The sequence below is a fragment of the Lissotriton helveticus genome, chromosome 5_1 (genome assembly GCF_964261635.1).
Source record: "Lissotriton helveticus chromosome 5_1, aLisHel1.1, whole genome shotgun sequence".
In the NCBI taxonomy this organism is placed as follows: Eukaryota; Metazoa; Chordata; class Amphibia; order Caudata; family Salamandridae; genus Lissotriton; species Lissotriton helveticus.
Window position 1 is genome coordinate 119,563,082 of NC_136065.1, and position 18,386 is coordinate 119,581,467.

General features: G+C 46.0%; 1 protein-coding gene across 1 annotated transcript in view; it reads left to right on the forward strand.

The window, feature by feature from the left end:
• The window catches only part of SLC2A8 (solute carrier family 2 member 8), a 123,109-nt gene extending 119,197 nt beyond the window's left edge, over positions 1 to 3,912 (forward strand). Inside the window, exon 10 of the mRNA XM_078641845.1 lies at positions 738 to 3,912. Within this exon, the coding sequence (XP_078497971.1) occupies positions 738 to 884 (147 nt within the window). The 3' untranslated portion in view covers positions 885 to 3,912. The remainder of the gene's footprint in view (positions 1 to 737) is intronic.
• Positions 3,913 to 18,386: the final 14,474 nt, after the last annotated feature.

The following is an 18,386-nucleotide window of genomic DNA, read 5'->3' on the forward strand; positions in this document are numbered from 1 at the left end:
GGAGATGGTTACAGATTGTAAGGGGGCATCTCTGCGGATATGAGTAGGACTCAAATTGAAGTGAACCTCAGCCTTCCTTACTCAGCCTTGACACTTAACCCTTGTGAAGCCCCCTCTGTCTAACCACCCAATTTCTGCCCGTCCAGCAGACTAGCCCAATTTCCCTTTCATCCTTTCTGCCTCATTTACCAAATTCCTCCAGCAGACTTTAGTAGCCCCTACCTTTATCCCGCCCATTCGCAGTCAGCCTTCTTGGACTCTTGTGTGGACAGGGCTTGCATGCGTGGCACAGGTACCTAATACACATCATTGAAGATATCAAGTTATATTCTTTTTAAATTGTGTATGCAAAAAAGCTGATCGATAGAACTCTGGGGGGCTAGCGAGACAGTTCTACTACAATTTGAAAAGTCTAACAAAAACTTTTTGCATTTTTTTAGTAAATGCGGATTTACTTCTACATTTATAATTTTAGAAACCCAGCACAGTGACCTTATTCTTAGAGTGAAAGCCGATGGGCCCCTATCTTCTAACTGTACACAGAAATCTGTGAATTCGCTTTGTTGTCCATTCAATTTGAGCCTGGCTAGTTTCCTGCCTTCTACCTTACTATGCTTCATTTTCTGTCTGTTGAAGTTTGTTACTGAAATATAAAAATTTTTTGTTTCTTTGTGTCCGCTTCCAAAATTGTCTTTCAAACTCTTTTTTAAAAATCTCTTTTTATTCTTTTGTTTTAGATTTTACTGACGTCCTATGGCACCTTTTGGCTATTTGCGGGCTTCTGTGTCCTAAATGTATTTTTCACGGTCTTCTGCGTCCCTGAAACCAAAGGAAAAACCTTGGAAGAAATTGAAGCCCACTTTCGAAGAACAGCACCAACCTGATGGGCTTTAGAATGGCCGACAGTATCCACTTTTGAAGAGGCAGAAATTGGTGAAATCTCGAGAGTTCAGCGGTGTGGTATTAGCACAAACCGAGCCAAATTGACTTTTTTTGTCCAAAAGTGCTGAACACAGTTTTAATGATCTAAAGACCATATCAAAAGTTGAAAGATAATATTAACATACAATAATATTAACATACAACATGAATAACAGAAACAGTTGAGATGACACACAATGAACACCAGCTACCCACACCACAAACAATAAATACGGTCTGCAAATGACATTCCTGGCTACAGAGGGAATGACTTCTCATCTACACAACAATTGAAACGTAGAAAATTATACAGTTTCCACCTTAGTCTAATGAAATGTGGTACATGTTGTAGCCCAATGGGCAGTGATCTACAAATGTTGTCTCCTCATAGCCAAATGTGAATTGTTTGGGAACTTTTCCTGTGAGCAAATGTTACACATCAATATATTGGTGCTTAGTGATACGTAAAATGACTTCTCCAATACGAGCCAGTTATCACTCAGTCTGGCTTCAGAAGTGTAGTCTAGGAGGGTTTACAGTATTAGGGTCTGAACATCAAATTATCAAGGCCAAAACCATTCTGGGATTTTTACCTGGCAAAGGACAGACCATCTGCAGATATACGTAGACTGTTTTGTTACTTTCTTTTCTGGGTCTTCCAATGAGATCCAGCCGAGAAATGTGGATTTGATTCCAAGCCCTCTTGGCACATCATGGGAAGGTCAGCATTTTGGTTACGTGGAAGATGAGGAGCCCAGGCTGCTGGTGCTTGAACTAGGATCACCGTTAAGTCCCAATTTAAGAACAGGTTCTCAACAATTCTAGCACGGCTGATCATTTGGAAAGTCCAGATGCAGTCTGTATGTGCTTATGATTCTAGCCTAGTATTTTTCGAAATAATTGACTCATCTTGTTTTTCCATTTCCTTCTGAATTTAACACACTATGAAGCAAATACCTGAAAAAGCACAGCTTTTGGTCTCTTCATTCAGTCTATAACTTTAAAGGTCATCTGTCTGTTTTCTTGCCATGTAAATTTGATGATTCCTGTGGGCCTCGGGCCATTCCCTGCACTTGTGCACATGTTCTAGCGTGCTTTAAGCAGATATACACTTCCATGATTAAGAACTCCTCCATGAGCCATGTCCTAGCCCCTGTCATTTCTATCTCAATTTTCTTATCATAGCATTCTGATCATTTTGTTACATTTACATACAGTGAAGATTGAAAAGGCTGAACAGTGACTTTTTTTGCCAGTGACAAATTGAAGAGTGTGACCATAGCCAAAGAAAGCGATACCAAAGGCTTGTTTTAATATCAGGAAGTGTGTTTTTTAGGTCTCATCTGCCAGACATTGCACGCTGTGGGCTGTCAAATAGACCTATTCTATGCATACAGTAGGCTTAGACCGCCCATTGCTTACCATTAGTTGACTTTATTTTCACTTTCATTTGCTTACTTTCTATTCAGTAACTTTTGTGGGCTGTCCTTGCGTTTGTGTTTATCCTGCTTCTGGAGCATGAATATATTACTTGCGTCCTTCCACTGCTTTATCCAAGCACAACTTTTTTTCTTGTTGGTTAAGCACTCCATGAGGGTGCATCTGTTTTCCAGCTGTCCCCCTTGTGTTCCTCTCTCCCCCCCCACAACTGCACTTCCTGTGCTCTCTGTTGCCAATGTGCCTTTCCCGACCCCTTCCATGTTCTGCTTACTGTAGTATACTTCACCCTACATTTCTTTCTAACTTGTGTGCTTCTCCCTAGCCCACACCATATTGCTCTCTCTCTCGCCAGTCGGTTCTCCCACCGACCACCGCCTTCCATGTTGCTTCTGTTCCCGCCCACTCCCCATATTGCTTCCCCCAGGAAGGCATTTTGTGTCCCCCACCTACCCACCTCCCTGTTGCCCCCCTACCTGCACTTCAAAAAACAAAAAGGGATTTTGTACGACTGTTTTTTTTATATACCAACCTAACTTGGTATATAAAAAAAGCGTTTGTCATATTGTAGTAACATGCATGCATGCTCACCTACAAAATGACGCTGCTCCTGTGTCATAGCATTATGTAGACATGCAGCACAGTACAGAGTAGGCTCAACAAAATGGCTAAAAATCATTGTTATTGGAGTTGAATGATTAGTTCAAAAGCGGGAATACAGGGTTTTATTAAGACAAGCTAAGGTACTCGCACCTTCCTCCATTTATCGCAAATAAGTTACGTTGAATTGTCTAAGTACTTTAACTCAATGTGCCTTTATTTTTATGGTTTCACATTTTGCCACTGGAGTTTCATTATGTATTATGCGTTCTGTATGCAGTGAAATGTCATTTTTTTTCATTTTTTCTTATTTTTACGAGCTTATGAGTTGAAAGCTAGAATTTTGTATGGAATACATATACATATACATTTTTTTGGTCAATTACTTGAAATGGTCATACTGTTCGTTGAACTTCCTTAATTCAGACCCTTTTTTGAGCGGAACGTACGAAATTAACTTTCTTTCTGCGACTAATGACTTCATTAATGCTTTTGCTAAAAGGTAGTAGGAAACTGTTCCACTGTCTCATTAAATCGTTTATATTTTGTACAAGTACATTCCGTCCTTCTCACGGTTTTGTTGCTTTAATGGCGTAGCATACAATGAGGAAATGTGTTTTTTATAGGTCATGTACAATAATTGATCCTTAAGATCTTCTGTAATACCACTTTGAGTGTGCTTTCGCATGCCTTAAATCATGTTGAGGATCTGTACGGTGAGAGCTAGCACTTTAAGTATTAACTTTGTATATTCAATAATGAGCTGATCTGCTGCAACTAACATACTCATTGAACCATTATGCATATAAATGTGTCCTGTCACAATTGTGTTGATACAGCTATTGTGTAGCACTGTTTCTGCTGGGCATTGACTGTGCTTTTTTTATTTTGGAATTCTGTTGGAATTATTGTATATATATGCCCATGGGGCTGCATTAAAAATGTTAAAAACTCTTTTAGTTTTGGATTGTTTATTTCCATCTCCATGCAGATCTTTTTTTGGACGTAACATATAGTTCTCCTGAAATATGAGCTGCTGCCATTTTCAGTGAGGATTTGTGTTCCGAAAGTCCCGGAGGCTCGAAGAACTTCCTTCATTCAGACCCTTCCTTGAGGGGAACATAAGGAATTAGATGTTTTTTTGGAACATTTGACTTAATGCTAAAGATTAACAAAAAACCATCATACATTGAAACGATTGATGTCCCCCTCTTCCTCCTTATAAGGTTCAGAGCCTAGATGTCATCTTTGGGGTACAATAATCTACCATAACTCAAGTGTGTGTGGATTTAAGAGTGTTTCACTGGTAGCATGTGAAAACATACACTGCCAAAAGACAGATTACCAAAATCTCAATCTTAATTAAATATCTTCGTACAAAACATTTGCACTTGACCACAGATATGCTAGAAATTGAATTAGAGTAACCCAATGCCAATATCTTCGGGAAGTATAGTGGGCTGATAGGATTTATAAGGTAAAATAATTAACAGTCTGTACTACATGGTCTATCTTTTTGCAAAAATATATGTTTCCATTCTGTTTTCACAAGTAACCCATCCCACCATTGCGCCTAATTAACAAGTTGTTTACCTACAGTAACGCTTTATCTGGCAGATACTCTATCTAGCCATAGATGCCTTACCTTAGAAAATTCTCAGGAGTCAGACAGGATACGGAAATTTTTTAGCAATCCCCCTGGCGCACTGGAAGCTGCTGTCATTCGTCTCTGCATGGTTTCTTCATCCATGCCGTAAGTGACGTTCGTGGTGCCTAAATAGGCACCACCCAAGTGTGCTGACCTCAGCTCTTGTCTATTTTCTCAACACCAGAAGCACGGAGCCAAGCTGAGCAGAAATGACTAGTGCGCCTTTGAAGTCCAAAAGGATATCTTCAATGTGAGAAGCTAGTTTACAGAACGGGGAGGATGGGAGGGTCCGTAAAGAATCTGAAGCTAGATAATCTCTACCAGATAAAGAGTTACCAAACTTGAACTTGATAGAGACTTCTGGCCACAGATTCCTTACCTTAGAATAGATACCAAAGCAAGCACTCCTTGGAGGTGGGTCTGTGTTTCAATCTAAGCAGTCATGGTGGACCGAACAGGTAAAATGCCCATCCCGCCGTTCCTGACTGTGAAGGCAGTAGTGTTTAGCCAACTGCAACGGTGCCCGCGTAGCTGCCTGACCGATGTCCAATGCAGTGGTCGCAGCTGTAGCTTAGATAGAATAAACTTGTAAGATCATTAGGCTGTTTTGTGGTCACTCCTTAGCAAATCTTAATACACAGGATGATCCATCAAGAGATGGTTCTCTTCTGAACTACTTTCCCTTTCTTAGCCCCTGCAAATCCAATAAAGAGGTGATCACCCACCCGGACTTCTTTGGTAGGATCAATATAGAACAATAATTGTCTTTTTGGATCCAGGTGGTGTAGTCTCTCATCTTCACTAGAAGGATGAGCTTGTAGGAAGATGGGGTTTGAGACAACGGCAGGGTAATATTCTGCCTGACATGAAAAGGTGTGACCACCTTTAGAAAAAGGATGCTCTAGTTCTAAGAACCAGCTTGTCTGGGAAGAATGAAGTGTAGGGGGGATTAATTGAAAGCGTCTGTAATTTGCGAACCCTCCTGGCAGATGTTATTGCCACAAGGCAGATAGTTTTTAGACATAGGAGCAGTAGCTTACAGGTGTGCATTGACTCAAAAGGGGATAATGGGGCATAATGAAGGGGGTAGGAGGAAACATATGCTGCAAACCTGTAAGGAATCTAATCACAACAGGTGACTTAAACAGAGAAGGTTCTTCCAGCAACTGACGAAAGGCAGACATTCGGACAGATATCCTTTAACAGTGCTCAAAGTAAAGCTTTGCTGAGTCGGGATCACACTAACAGAAGGTCTTCAGGCAAGAGTGCATTTAGAGGCCCAACTGATTTAGATGTACACCAAGCCATAAATGTGTCCCATCAGCAGTGTAGATGGTTTGGTAAAATAACACCTGGTTACCAGAATGACCTCACATACTTAGGGAGTAAGATCAAACACCCTCAACCAAATCTTATATTTAACGGGGTGTTTTGGGTGTGTAGCTGGGTTGAATGTGTTTAAGGGGGGACTTGTGAAGTGGCAACTGTGTGTTGGGTTGTTTACAGTACAGATTGTTTTGTTATTAAGATAAAATGCAAATGTAATGTATATATAAAAAAAAAAACCTCCTCCTTCGCTCCTTAATCGCCACATATAACGGTGGAGAGTGGACTGGTTTGGGTACAGTACCCTGCCCTGTTGCCACAGAAGATCCTCCCAAAGGGGCAGCCTGACTGGAGGACAGATTATCATACTCAGGAGTTTGAGATACCATACTCTCCATGCCTGGTCCGGAGCCACAAAGATGATTCGGGCCTGGTTGTTCTTGAGAACTCTGGACAGGAGATGTGTTGGCGGAAAGATGCATAGAAGTCCTGAGCTTGACTCGAGACGAAATGTGTCTCTGAACTGGAGCTGCCTTGGAAAATCCAGTGTTCAGAAATTCCGACAATGTGCGTTGTCTGCAGTGGTGAATAGATCGAACTAAGGTTCTATTTAATCTCGGAAGAGTCCTTGCACCACTTCTGGATGAAGATGCCATTCGTGATCCACTAGTGCAAAAGAAACAATTGATGAACGGAATGCTGGACAATGCAAACATTCACCCCAGTCACACGGATCTGGGTTAAATCCATCTTTCTTTTGCTCACCACACCACCCCAGTTTGGAGCCAGCCATATGCAAATCACTGACCCTGTTCCTTGTGGGAACAGTCCAGCCCGAACTGCCAAGCCAGGTCCTTCCTGGACTAGAAACAAGCATCCTGGGACCAGTTTCAGGGTATTACCCTTCCTCAGCCAGGCTACATTGAATCCAGTGGTGTAGTGGGCGCGGGACCCACGTCTGGGCATACCCTTCCCACTGAGGGCAACATGTGCAAACGAAACAATTGATGGACGTAATGCTGAACAATGCAAACATTCATCCCCAGTCACAAGGATCTGGGTTAAATCCATCATTCCTTTGCTCACCACACCATCCCAGTTTGGACCCAGTCATATGCAAATCAGTGTTGATCCTGTTCCTTGTGGGAACAGTCCAGCCCGAACTGTCAAGCCTGGTCCTCCCTGAACCAGAAATAAGCATTCTGGGACCGGTTTCAGGGCATCACCCTTAATCAGCCAGGCTAGCTTGAATCCAGTGGTGTAGTAAGCATGGACCCACATCTGGGCATACCCTTCCCACTTAGGGAGACATGTGCAAAAGAAACACTTGATGGACGTAAGGCCAGACAATGCAAACATTCACCTCCAGTCACAAGGATCTGGGTTAAATCCATCATTCTTTTGCTCACCACACCACCCCAGTTTGGACCCAACCATATGCAAATCACTGTTGACCCTGTTCCTTGTGGGGACAGTCCAGATCTCTGTACTGAGTTGAATGTATGACATTGTTCTGCATTCTGTCTATCAATTGTTCTTTTTGCATTTGTCACCCCGAGTGGCACGGGTATGCGCAGACGTGGGTTCCAGGCTCTCCATGCCACTGGAGTCAAGCTATCCTGGCAGATGAGGGCAGAAAGCCCGAAACCGGTCCTAGGATGCTTGTTTCCAGTCCAGGGAGAACGTGACCTGGCAGTTCGGGCTGGACTGTTCCCATTGAGTGCAGGGGCAAGACTGATTTGCATATGTCTGGGTCCAAACTGGAATGGCATGGTGAGCAAAAATACGATGGATTTTGGCCCAGGTCTCTGTACTGGAGTGAATGTATGACATTGTTCTGCATTCTGTCCATCAATTGTTCTTTTTGCATTTGTCACCCCGAGTGGGACGGGTATGCCCAGACATGGGTCCTGTGCTCTCCATGCCACTGGAGTCAAGCTAGCCTGGCTGATGAGGGCTGAAAGCCCGAAACTGGTCATAGGAGGATTGTTTCCAGTCCAGGGATGACCTGGCCTGGCAGTTCGGGCTGGACTGTTCCTATTGGGTGCAGGGTCAAGACTGATTTGTATATGGCTGGGTCCAAACTAGAATGGCATGGTGAGCCAAAAAAACATGGATTTAAGCCCAGATCTCTGTACTGGGGTGAATGTATGACATTGTTCTGCATTCTGTCCATCAATTTTTCGTTTTGCATGTGTCACCCCGATTGGGACGGGTATGCCCAGACGTGGGTCCTCTGCTCTCCATGCCACTGGAGTCAAGCTATCCTCGCTGATGAGGGCTGAAAGCCCAAAACCGGTCCTAGAATGCTTGTTTCCTGTCCAGGTAGGACCTGGCCTGGCAGTACGGCTGGACTGTTCCCATTGGGTGCAGGGTCAAGACTGATTTGCTTATGGCTGGGTCCAAACTGAAATGACAAGCAAAAAAACGATGGATTTAGGCCCAGATCTCTGTACTGGGGTGAATTCTGACATTGTTCAGCATTCTGTCCATCTATTGTTCTTTTTGCATTTGTCACCCAGAGTGGGACGGGTATGCTCAGACGTGAGTCCCGTGCTCTCCATGCCACTGGAATCAAGCTATCCTGGTTGATGAGGGCTGAAAGCCCAAAACCGGGCCTAGGATGCTTGTTTCCAGTCCAGGGAGGACCTGGCTTGGCAGTTCGGGCTGGACTGTTCCCATGGGGCACAGGGTCAAGACTGAGTTGCATATGGCTGGGTTCAAACTGGAATGGCATGGTGAGCAAAAAAGATGGATCTAGCCCCAGATCTCTGTACTGGGGTGAATGTTTGGCATTGTTCTGCATTCGTCCAACTGTTGTTTTTGCATTTGTCAGCCCGAGTGGGACGGGTATGCTCAGACATGAGTCCCGTGCTCTCCATGCCACTGGAAACAAGAGATCTTGACTGATGAGGGCTGAATGCCCGAAACCGTTAGTAGGATACTTGGTTCCAGTCCAGGGAGGACCTGGCTTGGCAGCTCGGGCTGGACTGTTCCCATGGGGCACAGGGTCAAGACTGATTTGTATATGGCTGGGTTCAAACTGGAATGGCATGGTGAGCAAAAAAACAATAGATTTAGGCCCAGATCTCTGTACTAGGGTGAATGTATGAAATTGTTCTGCATTCTGTCTAACTGTTGTTTTTGACTTTACCCAAAAATGTTCAGCCCAACAAGGTCTCCAGCTACTTCGTGTGGGACTCAGGGGGTGGGGAGATTGGCACTCACCCGGGAGGACCTTCTTGCTACCCTGAGAGACTTCAAACGAGAGTTTAGGGAGGTCATAAAGGCCGACATAGGAGCCTCCTTTGAGTCCTTCAAGTCGGAAATGGGCACCAGAATCACAGCGCTTCAGGCGGACGTGGACTCTGATGGGGCACGTACCCTCGACCTGGAAGCCAAATGCCAATCCCTGGAAGGCTGCATCCAACCACTAGAGGAGGGGGCAGAATGCCTTACTGCCCAGTTGAACTCAGCGCTTCTAAAGTGTGAGGACTTGGAAAATCGCTCTTTTCCGAAAAGAGAACATAAGCGTGCGGGGCCTGGAGGAAGGGACAGAAGGCACAGACATAGAAGCCTAAATGGTTTACCTATTCAATAGCATTTTAGGCGAAGGGGCACACTAAGTTCTGCTGGAACGCGTCCACAGGGTGGGCCTGGCTTTGCAGGGGAGAAATCAACGCCCAAGGGACATCCTAGCCAAATTTGCCTCCTTTAACGTCAAGGAACTGGTGCTTCGGAAGGCCCGGGACCTGGTGGAATACCAGGGTGCGACCTGCGCGCTATTCCAGTATGTAACCCAGGCCATGTTGATGAGACACCAACAATTTCGGCTGATCACGTCTGCCTTGAGGGAGCGCCACATTAGATATTGGTGAACATATCCCTTTGGTCTAGCCTTCTCCTTCAACAACAAACACCAGCACTTCACGGAGGTGGAGGGGGTGGCGGCCCAGCTCGACCTAGAGAATCCTTCTCCACACACACAGACAACTCTTCCCACGGGCCAGGGAGCTACGGGGGCCTGGCAGACACCTCGGAAAGCAAACAAGAAATCATTCTACCAAGGCACTATGCCCAGCTCGCTCTTTACTGAAGCCTACCGAAGTATCGGCCTGCCCGTGCAGACGAAGGACAATTTAGAATCCTCTCTGGAATGATCGGCCTCCCCCTGGACAGGGGCCAACGTCAATGAAAGGATCTCCTTCCCATTTGACTGTCCGCCCGTATTGATGCAAACAGGATTACATTACCCGACAAATGCCAACGCGATGGCCGGATTTAAGACAGCACTCTGCCAGGGATAAAGTCTATTAGAGAACTTTCACGGAGCGCTGGGTGTGGAAGTGGTCTTGCCCCAGTAGGCATCCGAAGATAAGGTCACAAGGGTCCTTGCAGACTCTTGAACAGTTCATGTTTTTTGTTCATGTAGTTGTGTTGATACAGTCCTACACAGGGACCACAATCTAAATGTGATGGGGAGGCACTGGGGAAGGAAGGGGGTTACCCGGTACTGCTTGCGCCAAGACGAGGGTCAGATGGGGGTTAAATTAATGTCATGGAATGTGAGGGGCCTCAACTCCCCTAACAAAAGGCAACGCTTCTGGAAGTTCACTAGGGATCAGGCTCCACAAGTGGTGGCTGTGCAGGAGACTCATCTCAAGAGGGGAGAGGAAGCGCGCCTGAAACACAGACACTATCCCTTGATATTTCGGGCAGCTAACCCAAAAAATCAAAATGGAGTTGCGCTGCCGTTTCACTCCTCAGCTCACTTTCACCTTGAAGCCTCGGAAAGTGATTAGGAGGGGAGGTTTGTTATGGTTAAGGGCTTGGTACTGGGAAGGGCCTGCACGAAAGCTGCAGTGTACGCACCTAATGTAGGGCAGGCAGTATTTCTTTCGGCCTTTCTCTTGTGCCTAGCGGGAATCGCCTTGGGGGAAATTGTCCTCATGGGCGACTTTAATCTCATTTGGGATTCTCAGATGGACACCACGTAACCACAGAGAGCCGGGGGATTGGTGTTGAGAAAGGCCCTCAAAGAATCCATGGAGCAAATGAGCCTTCTAGTCACCTGGAGGACCCAGAATCCCGACATGCGCAACTATTCCTTTTTTCACGCGCCCACAGGTCATACTCAAGGATAGACCATATTTTTATTAGTCAATCACTCATTCATACGTGTACGGCCTCCATCTTTCTCCCCATAGCTATTTTGGATAATACTCCCCTGACCTGTGTATTAAACTGTCCAGCCCCATGCTCTAAACTGACCAGATGGCACTTCCTGGAGGTGCTGTGCAGGGATAGACTACACAGTGATGACATCCGTATAGCTATTAGGGACTTCTTCACTATTAGCGACCCCGCAGATACATCCGCTGCAAACAATTGGATGCTTTTAAGGCGTACATACGGGGCCACTGCATATCCCTAGTCACTGCCCTCGGGACACTCCAGATGAAGGAACGCTTGGAGTTGGAACAAGAGTTGCTCAAAGCGGAAGACACCCATAAGGCCACACCCTCTGCTCCGGCCCTTAGAAGGATCACAGCCCTCAGATGGAAGTTAAATGCCATCTACACTAATAGAGCAGAGAAGACGATATTTAGGCTCTAATTCCGTGGGTACGAGGGCAAAGATAAGCTGGGCTCTCTCTTTGCGAGGCAACTAAGGGCTAAACAGGAGAAAGACTATGTAAAGCAAATCATAGACAAGAATGGGCTCATACACACCAATGAGGAGGGGAAGGCCAGAGCGTTCCACGACTTTTACAGCACATTATAACAGGCAGAACCTCCGCAAGTGTCGGACCAGATGCAATATCTAGGTGCTTTGGAACTTCCCCAGGTCCCGGCATCAACCAACGAGGAGTTTGGCTGTGCCATATCCCAGGAGGAGGTGCAGGCAGCCATTGACTCACTCAAGTGACATAAAGCCCCGGGTCCGGACGGGTTCACGGCACAGTTCTAGCGAACCTTTGCCATTGATTTAACCCCTCAGCTCACTGTACTATTCAATAATATTGCGGAATCCCAAGCGGTTTCACCCTCCATGGGAAGCCCTGATATCGATAATCCCGAAGGCGGGGAAGATCCTCAACAATGTTCCTCCTACAGACCTATCGCTCTGTTAAATCTAGATGCAAAACTCTACTCTAAAATACTTGCCACTAGACTGGAGAACATTTTACCCACTCTAATCCACCCTGACCAGTCAGGATTTATCAGAGGGGCCCAGACCCAAGGTAAGGTATTTCACCTTATAGATAAGGCCCAGAAAAAACAGATTCCAGCGGCCCTGTTATCGTTGGACGCGGAGAACGCCTTTGACCAGGTTGACTGGACCTTGCTACAGCTCTCTCTATGTCGATTCGGGTTCTGCGAATCCTTCTTGGGGATGGGAAGAGCTAATTTTAGTGCTCCGGGATCTAGGGTTTTGATGAACGGAGTGACCTCTGATTTTTTTAACTTAGCTAGAGGTACCAGACAGGGCTGCCCCCTCTCCCCGATGCTCTTCACCCTTGGCATCGAACCTTTGGTAGGGTGCGCGCAAACAAACAGATTAGTAGAATTCAGTTCAGAACAGATGACCACGAAATCTCGTTGTTTGCCGATGATGTGCTCCTGCCAATAACTAACCCGGTGGCCTCCTGACTGAAATACACCTGGAGCTGCTGCAATTCAAAAGGGTGTCTGGCTTTATGGTTAACCTCTCTAAATCCTTCATGCTATACTTAACTTTGCCCCCAAAGGTGCAAAAGGTGGTTGAGGGGATGGGCACACAAGACAATAACATATGTTGGGGTACAAATCACCCCCAAGCTGAGCAAACTCTCTAAGGCCAACTTTCCTCCACTGCTTAGACAGCTTAAAAGTGATGTTAAAAAATGGAGTGCAGCTTACATCTCCTGGATAGGCTGGATCAACACGTTAAAGGTGCGCCTTCTCTATCTTTTTCAAGGGCTTCCTATCCTTCTGAAAAGGGTTATTTTAAGAGCTGAAGTCCATGAATATTAACTTTCTATGGCAAAGGCAACAAGCGCGTCTTTCTCACCACCTCTTGATGAGGCCCCGCCCCAAGGGGGGACTTGCTCTTCCGGACTTTCTAATATATTACAGAGCAGCACAACTGAGGGTCCTAGGCAAGTGTTCATTGAGGGAGTTGGAGAAACTGTGGCTTCACACAGATAGACATGTGACGGGTAGAGCCATTTGAGACCTACCTTGGCAACAGGGACCGAATCGGTCAGCCAACACCTATTTGAGCATACCCACCACAACGACACTCCAGGTATGGGACACAGTGACCGAAACCCTCCTGGTGACTACATTTCCATCACCCTACACTCCCATTCACATTAGATCTGCTTTCCCCCCAGAGCTACATGAAGAGCCCTTTGATCACTTGAGGAAAGGAGGTTGCCTCATGATCTCCGATCTTTTCACTGGAGGGAAGATTTGCTCCTTCACTGACTGTGTAAACCACTTTCAGCTTCCACAAACTGAAGGCTTCCATTATACGCAATTAGTACAGCTGCAGATGTGACAGGCAGCCACCAGAAAACTGCTACAGTTGGAAAAGTTAGTCCAATCTGGCAACGCAGGGAGGGGTTGCATATCCTTTCTCTACATGCTCATGCTTGCACTGGGTTCTCAGCGATCATTACGTCACAGAGCATTTTGGGAGGGCATTCTACCAACTGCGCCATCAGACAAGCAATGGAGAAAAACCTGTATAACGATATAGCAAAATACAATCGATCCATGTTTCTGAGAGAGGCCCACTATAAAACGTTATATGATTGGTACCTCTATCCACAAAAACTACGCTCAATTTTTCCCAACACGACCGATCGTTGCTGGCGAGGTTTTGGCCTTCTGGGGGATTTTAAGCACATATGGTGGGATTGCCCGGCTATACAGCCCTTTTGGAAGGAAATACTTTCCCAGATTAAGCTCATATTGGGGTACACGATTGGCGACTCAATGGAACATATACTTTTGGGGGTGTGCAATCCAATTCTCAAATATCAGACGCTGGGGGACCGGTCCATCATGTGGCTCTCCCTAGGGGCGGCCACATGCTCTGGTGGCAGCCTGTAAGAAACCTGAACCTCCCTCACTCACACAATGGCATGCTCGCTTATGGCATGCACTGGCCCTGGAACGACTGTCCGACATGGTTGATGACTCTCGCAAGGGCTTCGACTATGTTTGGAACCCGCTGCTGGCCTACCTAAGGGAAGGACTCCCCCTATTTTCATGCAGCCCCAGACTGAGGGCCTTACATCTCTTCCTGATCAATAAGGGATTCCCCTCCGTCGAGGGTGGGACCCCGGGTGTCTCCCCCCACATGTGACTACCCCTGCGCGGGTCACGGGGGCTTACTTCTCATTCCCTCTCCACACAGAAGACTATAGGCATATGTGTTTCCCTGGGTTTGGTTAGGTTTTTTGTCTTTTCTTTTTAATCACTTTCTTTTCACTTATTTGCTGATGTTTTATTTCTCTGCAAATGAAGACGTTCAAATATTTAGAACTCAGCTTATGGGCCCTGTGCTCTACTGGTTCAGAGGGTCGTATGCCTATATTTGGACTCAGCGCAGGGTTCCCTCCTCTGACTTGTTATCGGGACTAATCTGAAACTTGTTACGAAACTGTGTTTGTGTTATAGCTACCTAATGCTCGGCATGTGCTCCTGTGAAAAAAGATTGAATGCACTCTGGTTTTTACAAAATGTTTGCAATCTTTGAATAAAATCCAATGAACAAATGTTGACCCCCCAAAAAAGTAGTCATACCTGAATGAGCAGTGTAATGCTGTTCATTCTGGAAGAATGTCTGGCATACATGGTCTAGGCCTCCTAATGCTGATAAGTAATTAAACCTTGAAATTATTTTAGAATGGTAGTTTCAGATTTAATGTTCGGATTATATTGACAAATGCAAATTGATGTTAACACCTGCCTGAAATGATATCCAGTTTGGTAGTGCCCTTTGATTATCTTGTTTATTAATGATAGCCTGCATTGATTTCATAAGCATTTTTATAATCAATTTGGTATAACCTCTGAAATAAGGTAGTATTGCTGGTTTTAAGAACAATGCAGACAATTGATATGCATCTAATGGTAGCGTAATTTTTATTTTAGGCCTGCTTTTAACTGATGTAACATAATGAATGTGCCAATTGTTTTATCAATACATATTTTAATGATTTTTCAATTGTTTTAGAGCATATTGTAATGATTTTTAGTAATCAATCAATACATTTACTCTATATACATTCAAAGAATATGAAGCTCATTAGGCTCGACAATGAAGAGAGGGAATGATTAAAGTTTCACACCATAAAGATTTATTGAAGATTAAAAGTATTGAGAGCAAAGCCAGATTAATTTCATGTAATCAAATATGAAAGCATTAAATCAAATGCAGTTCAAATCTAAGTCCTGTAAGCAGAGGACGAGCCACTATAGGGTTGCCGCAGAGGGAAAGAAAAAAAGTTAGTTTTCTCACAAACACAGTACTCTAAATCTCCTATTCTGCTCTAGACTGCATCAAAAGAGCAACTCGAGTCTATATTGTACTGGATTAAATCACACACTTCTCATGAAATATCCAATCATGTTATAGTGAGGTGATACACATGGCAGCTTAACTAACTTTGCAGTGGCGTAATACAGAATGATGCCCCCCCCCTGAAAAATCTAACTAGGGGACCCTAAGTCTCCCATATCTCAAAGATATTCATTGACCTTGGGATGAATGCGGCCCCCTTGAAGAGTTGGAGGCTCCTGGATGGTTGGTACCCCCCTTGCACCATAATGACTGCAGGGGTCTGCGTTACACCCTCAAATCTATTGGCAAGTCCTCAGTAGTGAGGATCAGGTATTGCCTGACAAGAGGCTCTGATGACAGTAACTGAAACTCGCTGTCATCCGCTTGAGTCTCAATTCCCAGTCAATTCGCACACAGAGAACAAATTTGTGTTACTTGCTAAAGTCTCCTATTTTCACTGGCACTGGACAGTGACTTGCTTAGTGCGCTGGTGATTTGTGATGGCTACAACTTGGACATCTTTTCTATGTTAGGGACGTCAATAGTACTAACAGTTGAACGAGTCGCTCTGAGGAAAGTCAGAAAAATGGTCAGGCGATTTAGTCGATGTTTCTTAAGTAATTTTGCCCGGCGTTAAACGCCTCTAATACCATACGAAGTTTATCAAATAAAGAGGCAGGCGCTGGAGACAGGAAGACAGGAAACAAGTTTTATTCCGACGGAGCAGAACACATCAGATCGGACAACGAGGTATCGTCTCGAGGTGCTCTTCTTAGCCTCTCTGAGGCCTGGCCTTTTATACACTGGTTTACGACATGTGACCGCTCTTTATTACAATAAAGACATTGTGAAGTAATGAAAAACGACATCCCCGGTACCCCCCCAGTTCCGGCTCATTCCAACACGTGGCTACAGTAGAGGTCCTCACCCCCCATACAATAGGAGGGGGCTATCACGCAGCTGAGTGTTCCGCCGATTCCTTTGGAATGTGTGCGCCTGATCGAATCTCAGGGGTTGGGGAGGTCATGATCAATAGTAGCTCCTTTGAAGAGGGGCGAGTGCATACAGTAGTGGGCAATAAACTGTATCCTCAGGCCAAGGGATGACCAGCGGTCCGTGCAGACAATCGGGTTCAGAGGAAAGGGTTTATCAAAAGAGGGGTATTCATGGAAGGAAAGGAGGTGTTGGTCAGGCGCGGGGTGTGATTCCCAGAGACAGAGTCATGCGGAAGGGGAGGGTTCATGACTTGTGCATGTGAGAGCGGGGGCAGTCAGGGTGCATGGGGGATGCTTGCAGGGTCAGGGAAGTGCGCTGATGATCGATCGTGAACAGGGAGACCATGGTACCTAAAATGGCTGTTGTGTATGTTCATACGTGAGTCTGAGGAATGGGCAAGATGGCGCAGATGATGTTCAGTTCACGAACTAAAATTCCACAGTCCTCCCTTTTAACATGTCTCGCCAGCTTGTCAATTCGGATCTATCCCCATAAGACCACGTATTTCTATCTCATAGAGGGGACTCATGTGCTCAGATCTAAAGTCCAAAGTCTTAGGGCACATACAGTTAGAAATGAGTGAACACAAAGGTGGCAAACATTGAATACCTAAGCAACACCCACACAGTACCACGACTGGTATCAGTATAAATGTAAACAACCTCCATCCCCAGTCCTTCAAAGTGTCCCAAAACCAGCTTCCAAGCGACCATCCTTCTTGCTCCTGGTGAACCTCTGAGGATAGTCTGTGGAGGTGTTCGATTGCTTTGTAGACTGAAGGCGAGTTATCCGGCACGTAGGGGCAACAGCTGGAGCCGATGATGCGGCATGCTCCTCCACGGTCGGCCAGAACCACATCTAGAACAAGGCGGTTTTGAAGAGCCACCAGGCGGACTGCCTGAAGCTCAGCCGTGTTGTTAGCGAGGATGCCAGCCGTGATGTTAATGGTTGTTTCTACTGCCTGAGTCAGGTGTCGGATAGCGCAGCTATTTGCCATTGGGCCCCACAGAGGAACAAGTCCCTTCACCGCATCCAGGAACTGTGCTCCGGTGGAGTCGGCTTGTCCAATGTCTCCGGCGCGCTTTTGCCGGTGATGGTAGGCTGGGGCCACATACGTGGGGGGGAGACCTAAGGCGATGTAGCACGTACCCCTCCAACCTTTCGGGAGCCAAGTGTAACTTTGATGCCACAAACAAAGTACATATTCGGAGAAGCAACAAAGGAGGGGGGATCAACTGAGACTAATGTTCTGGTGATGTGGCAGGAACTGTGACCCACCAGCTGTGTTCCCTGGCCTTCGAGGCACACGTGACCTGTGACATTGATGACAGACAGGGCCACAGTCAGAGTGGCAGCCGTTTGCTTCCGCAGGTAGGAGAAGGTGGGTCTAGCTGGATTGTGGAGCACTTGCATTTCAACTCGTTCTTTGGCAGGGATGTTCATATGGAAGGCGGAACCTGAGGTCACAGGACAAAAGGGGGCAGACGTCTTTCCTGTTTTGTTCAGCCAGAACCCATAGTAGAAGTGCGACACTGTTTGACCAGAAGCGGCGTTGTCCTTGTGGCTTTCCTGCAAGAGGATCAACCAGGCGAGGCAGGAGCCGTGAACTGAGAAAGGAGAAGGGATGAAGGGGATGGAGTGTCCAGTGGCATGCGGGAGCAACCCGCAGACCCAGCAGTTTGTGGCATTTGCAGCAAGGTTGTGCTGGTGTAATAGTTGCACGAAGGAATTGTTCCAGAACTCCTTACGCCTTTCTCGGAGCTGAGGCGAAAGGGAGATCAGGTGATGCTCTTTCATGGTGGTTGGCTGTGCAGTGGTCAGCAATATCTGATGAGCGGGTGTGCTTTCCTCCAAGATCCAGAAGGAAGTCATGAGGAGGAGGCAAAGGAGGAAGAGAATG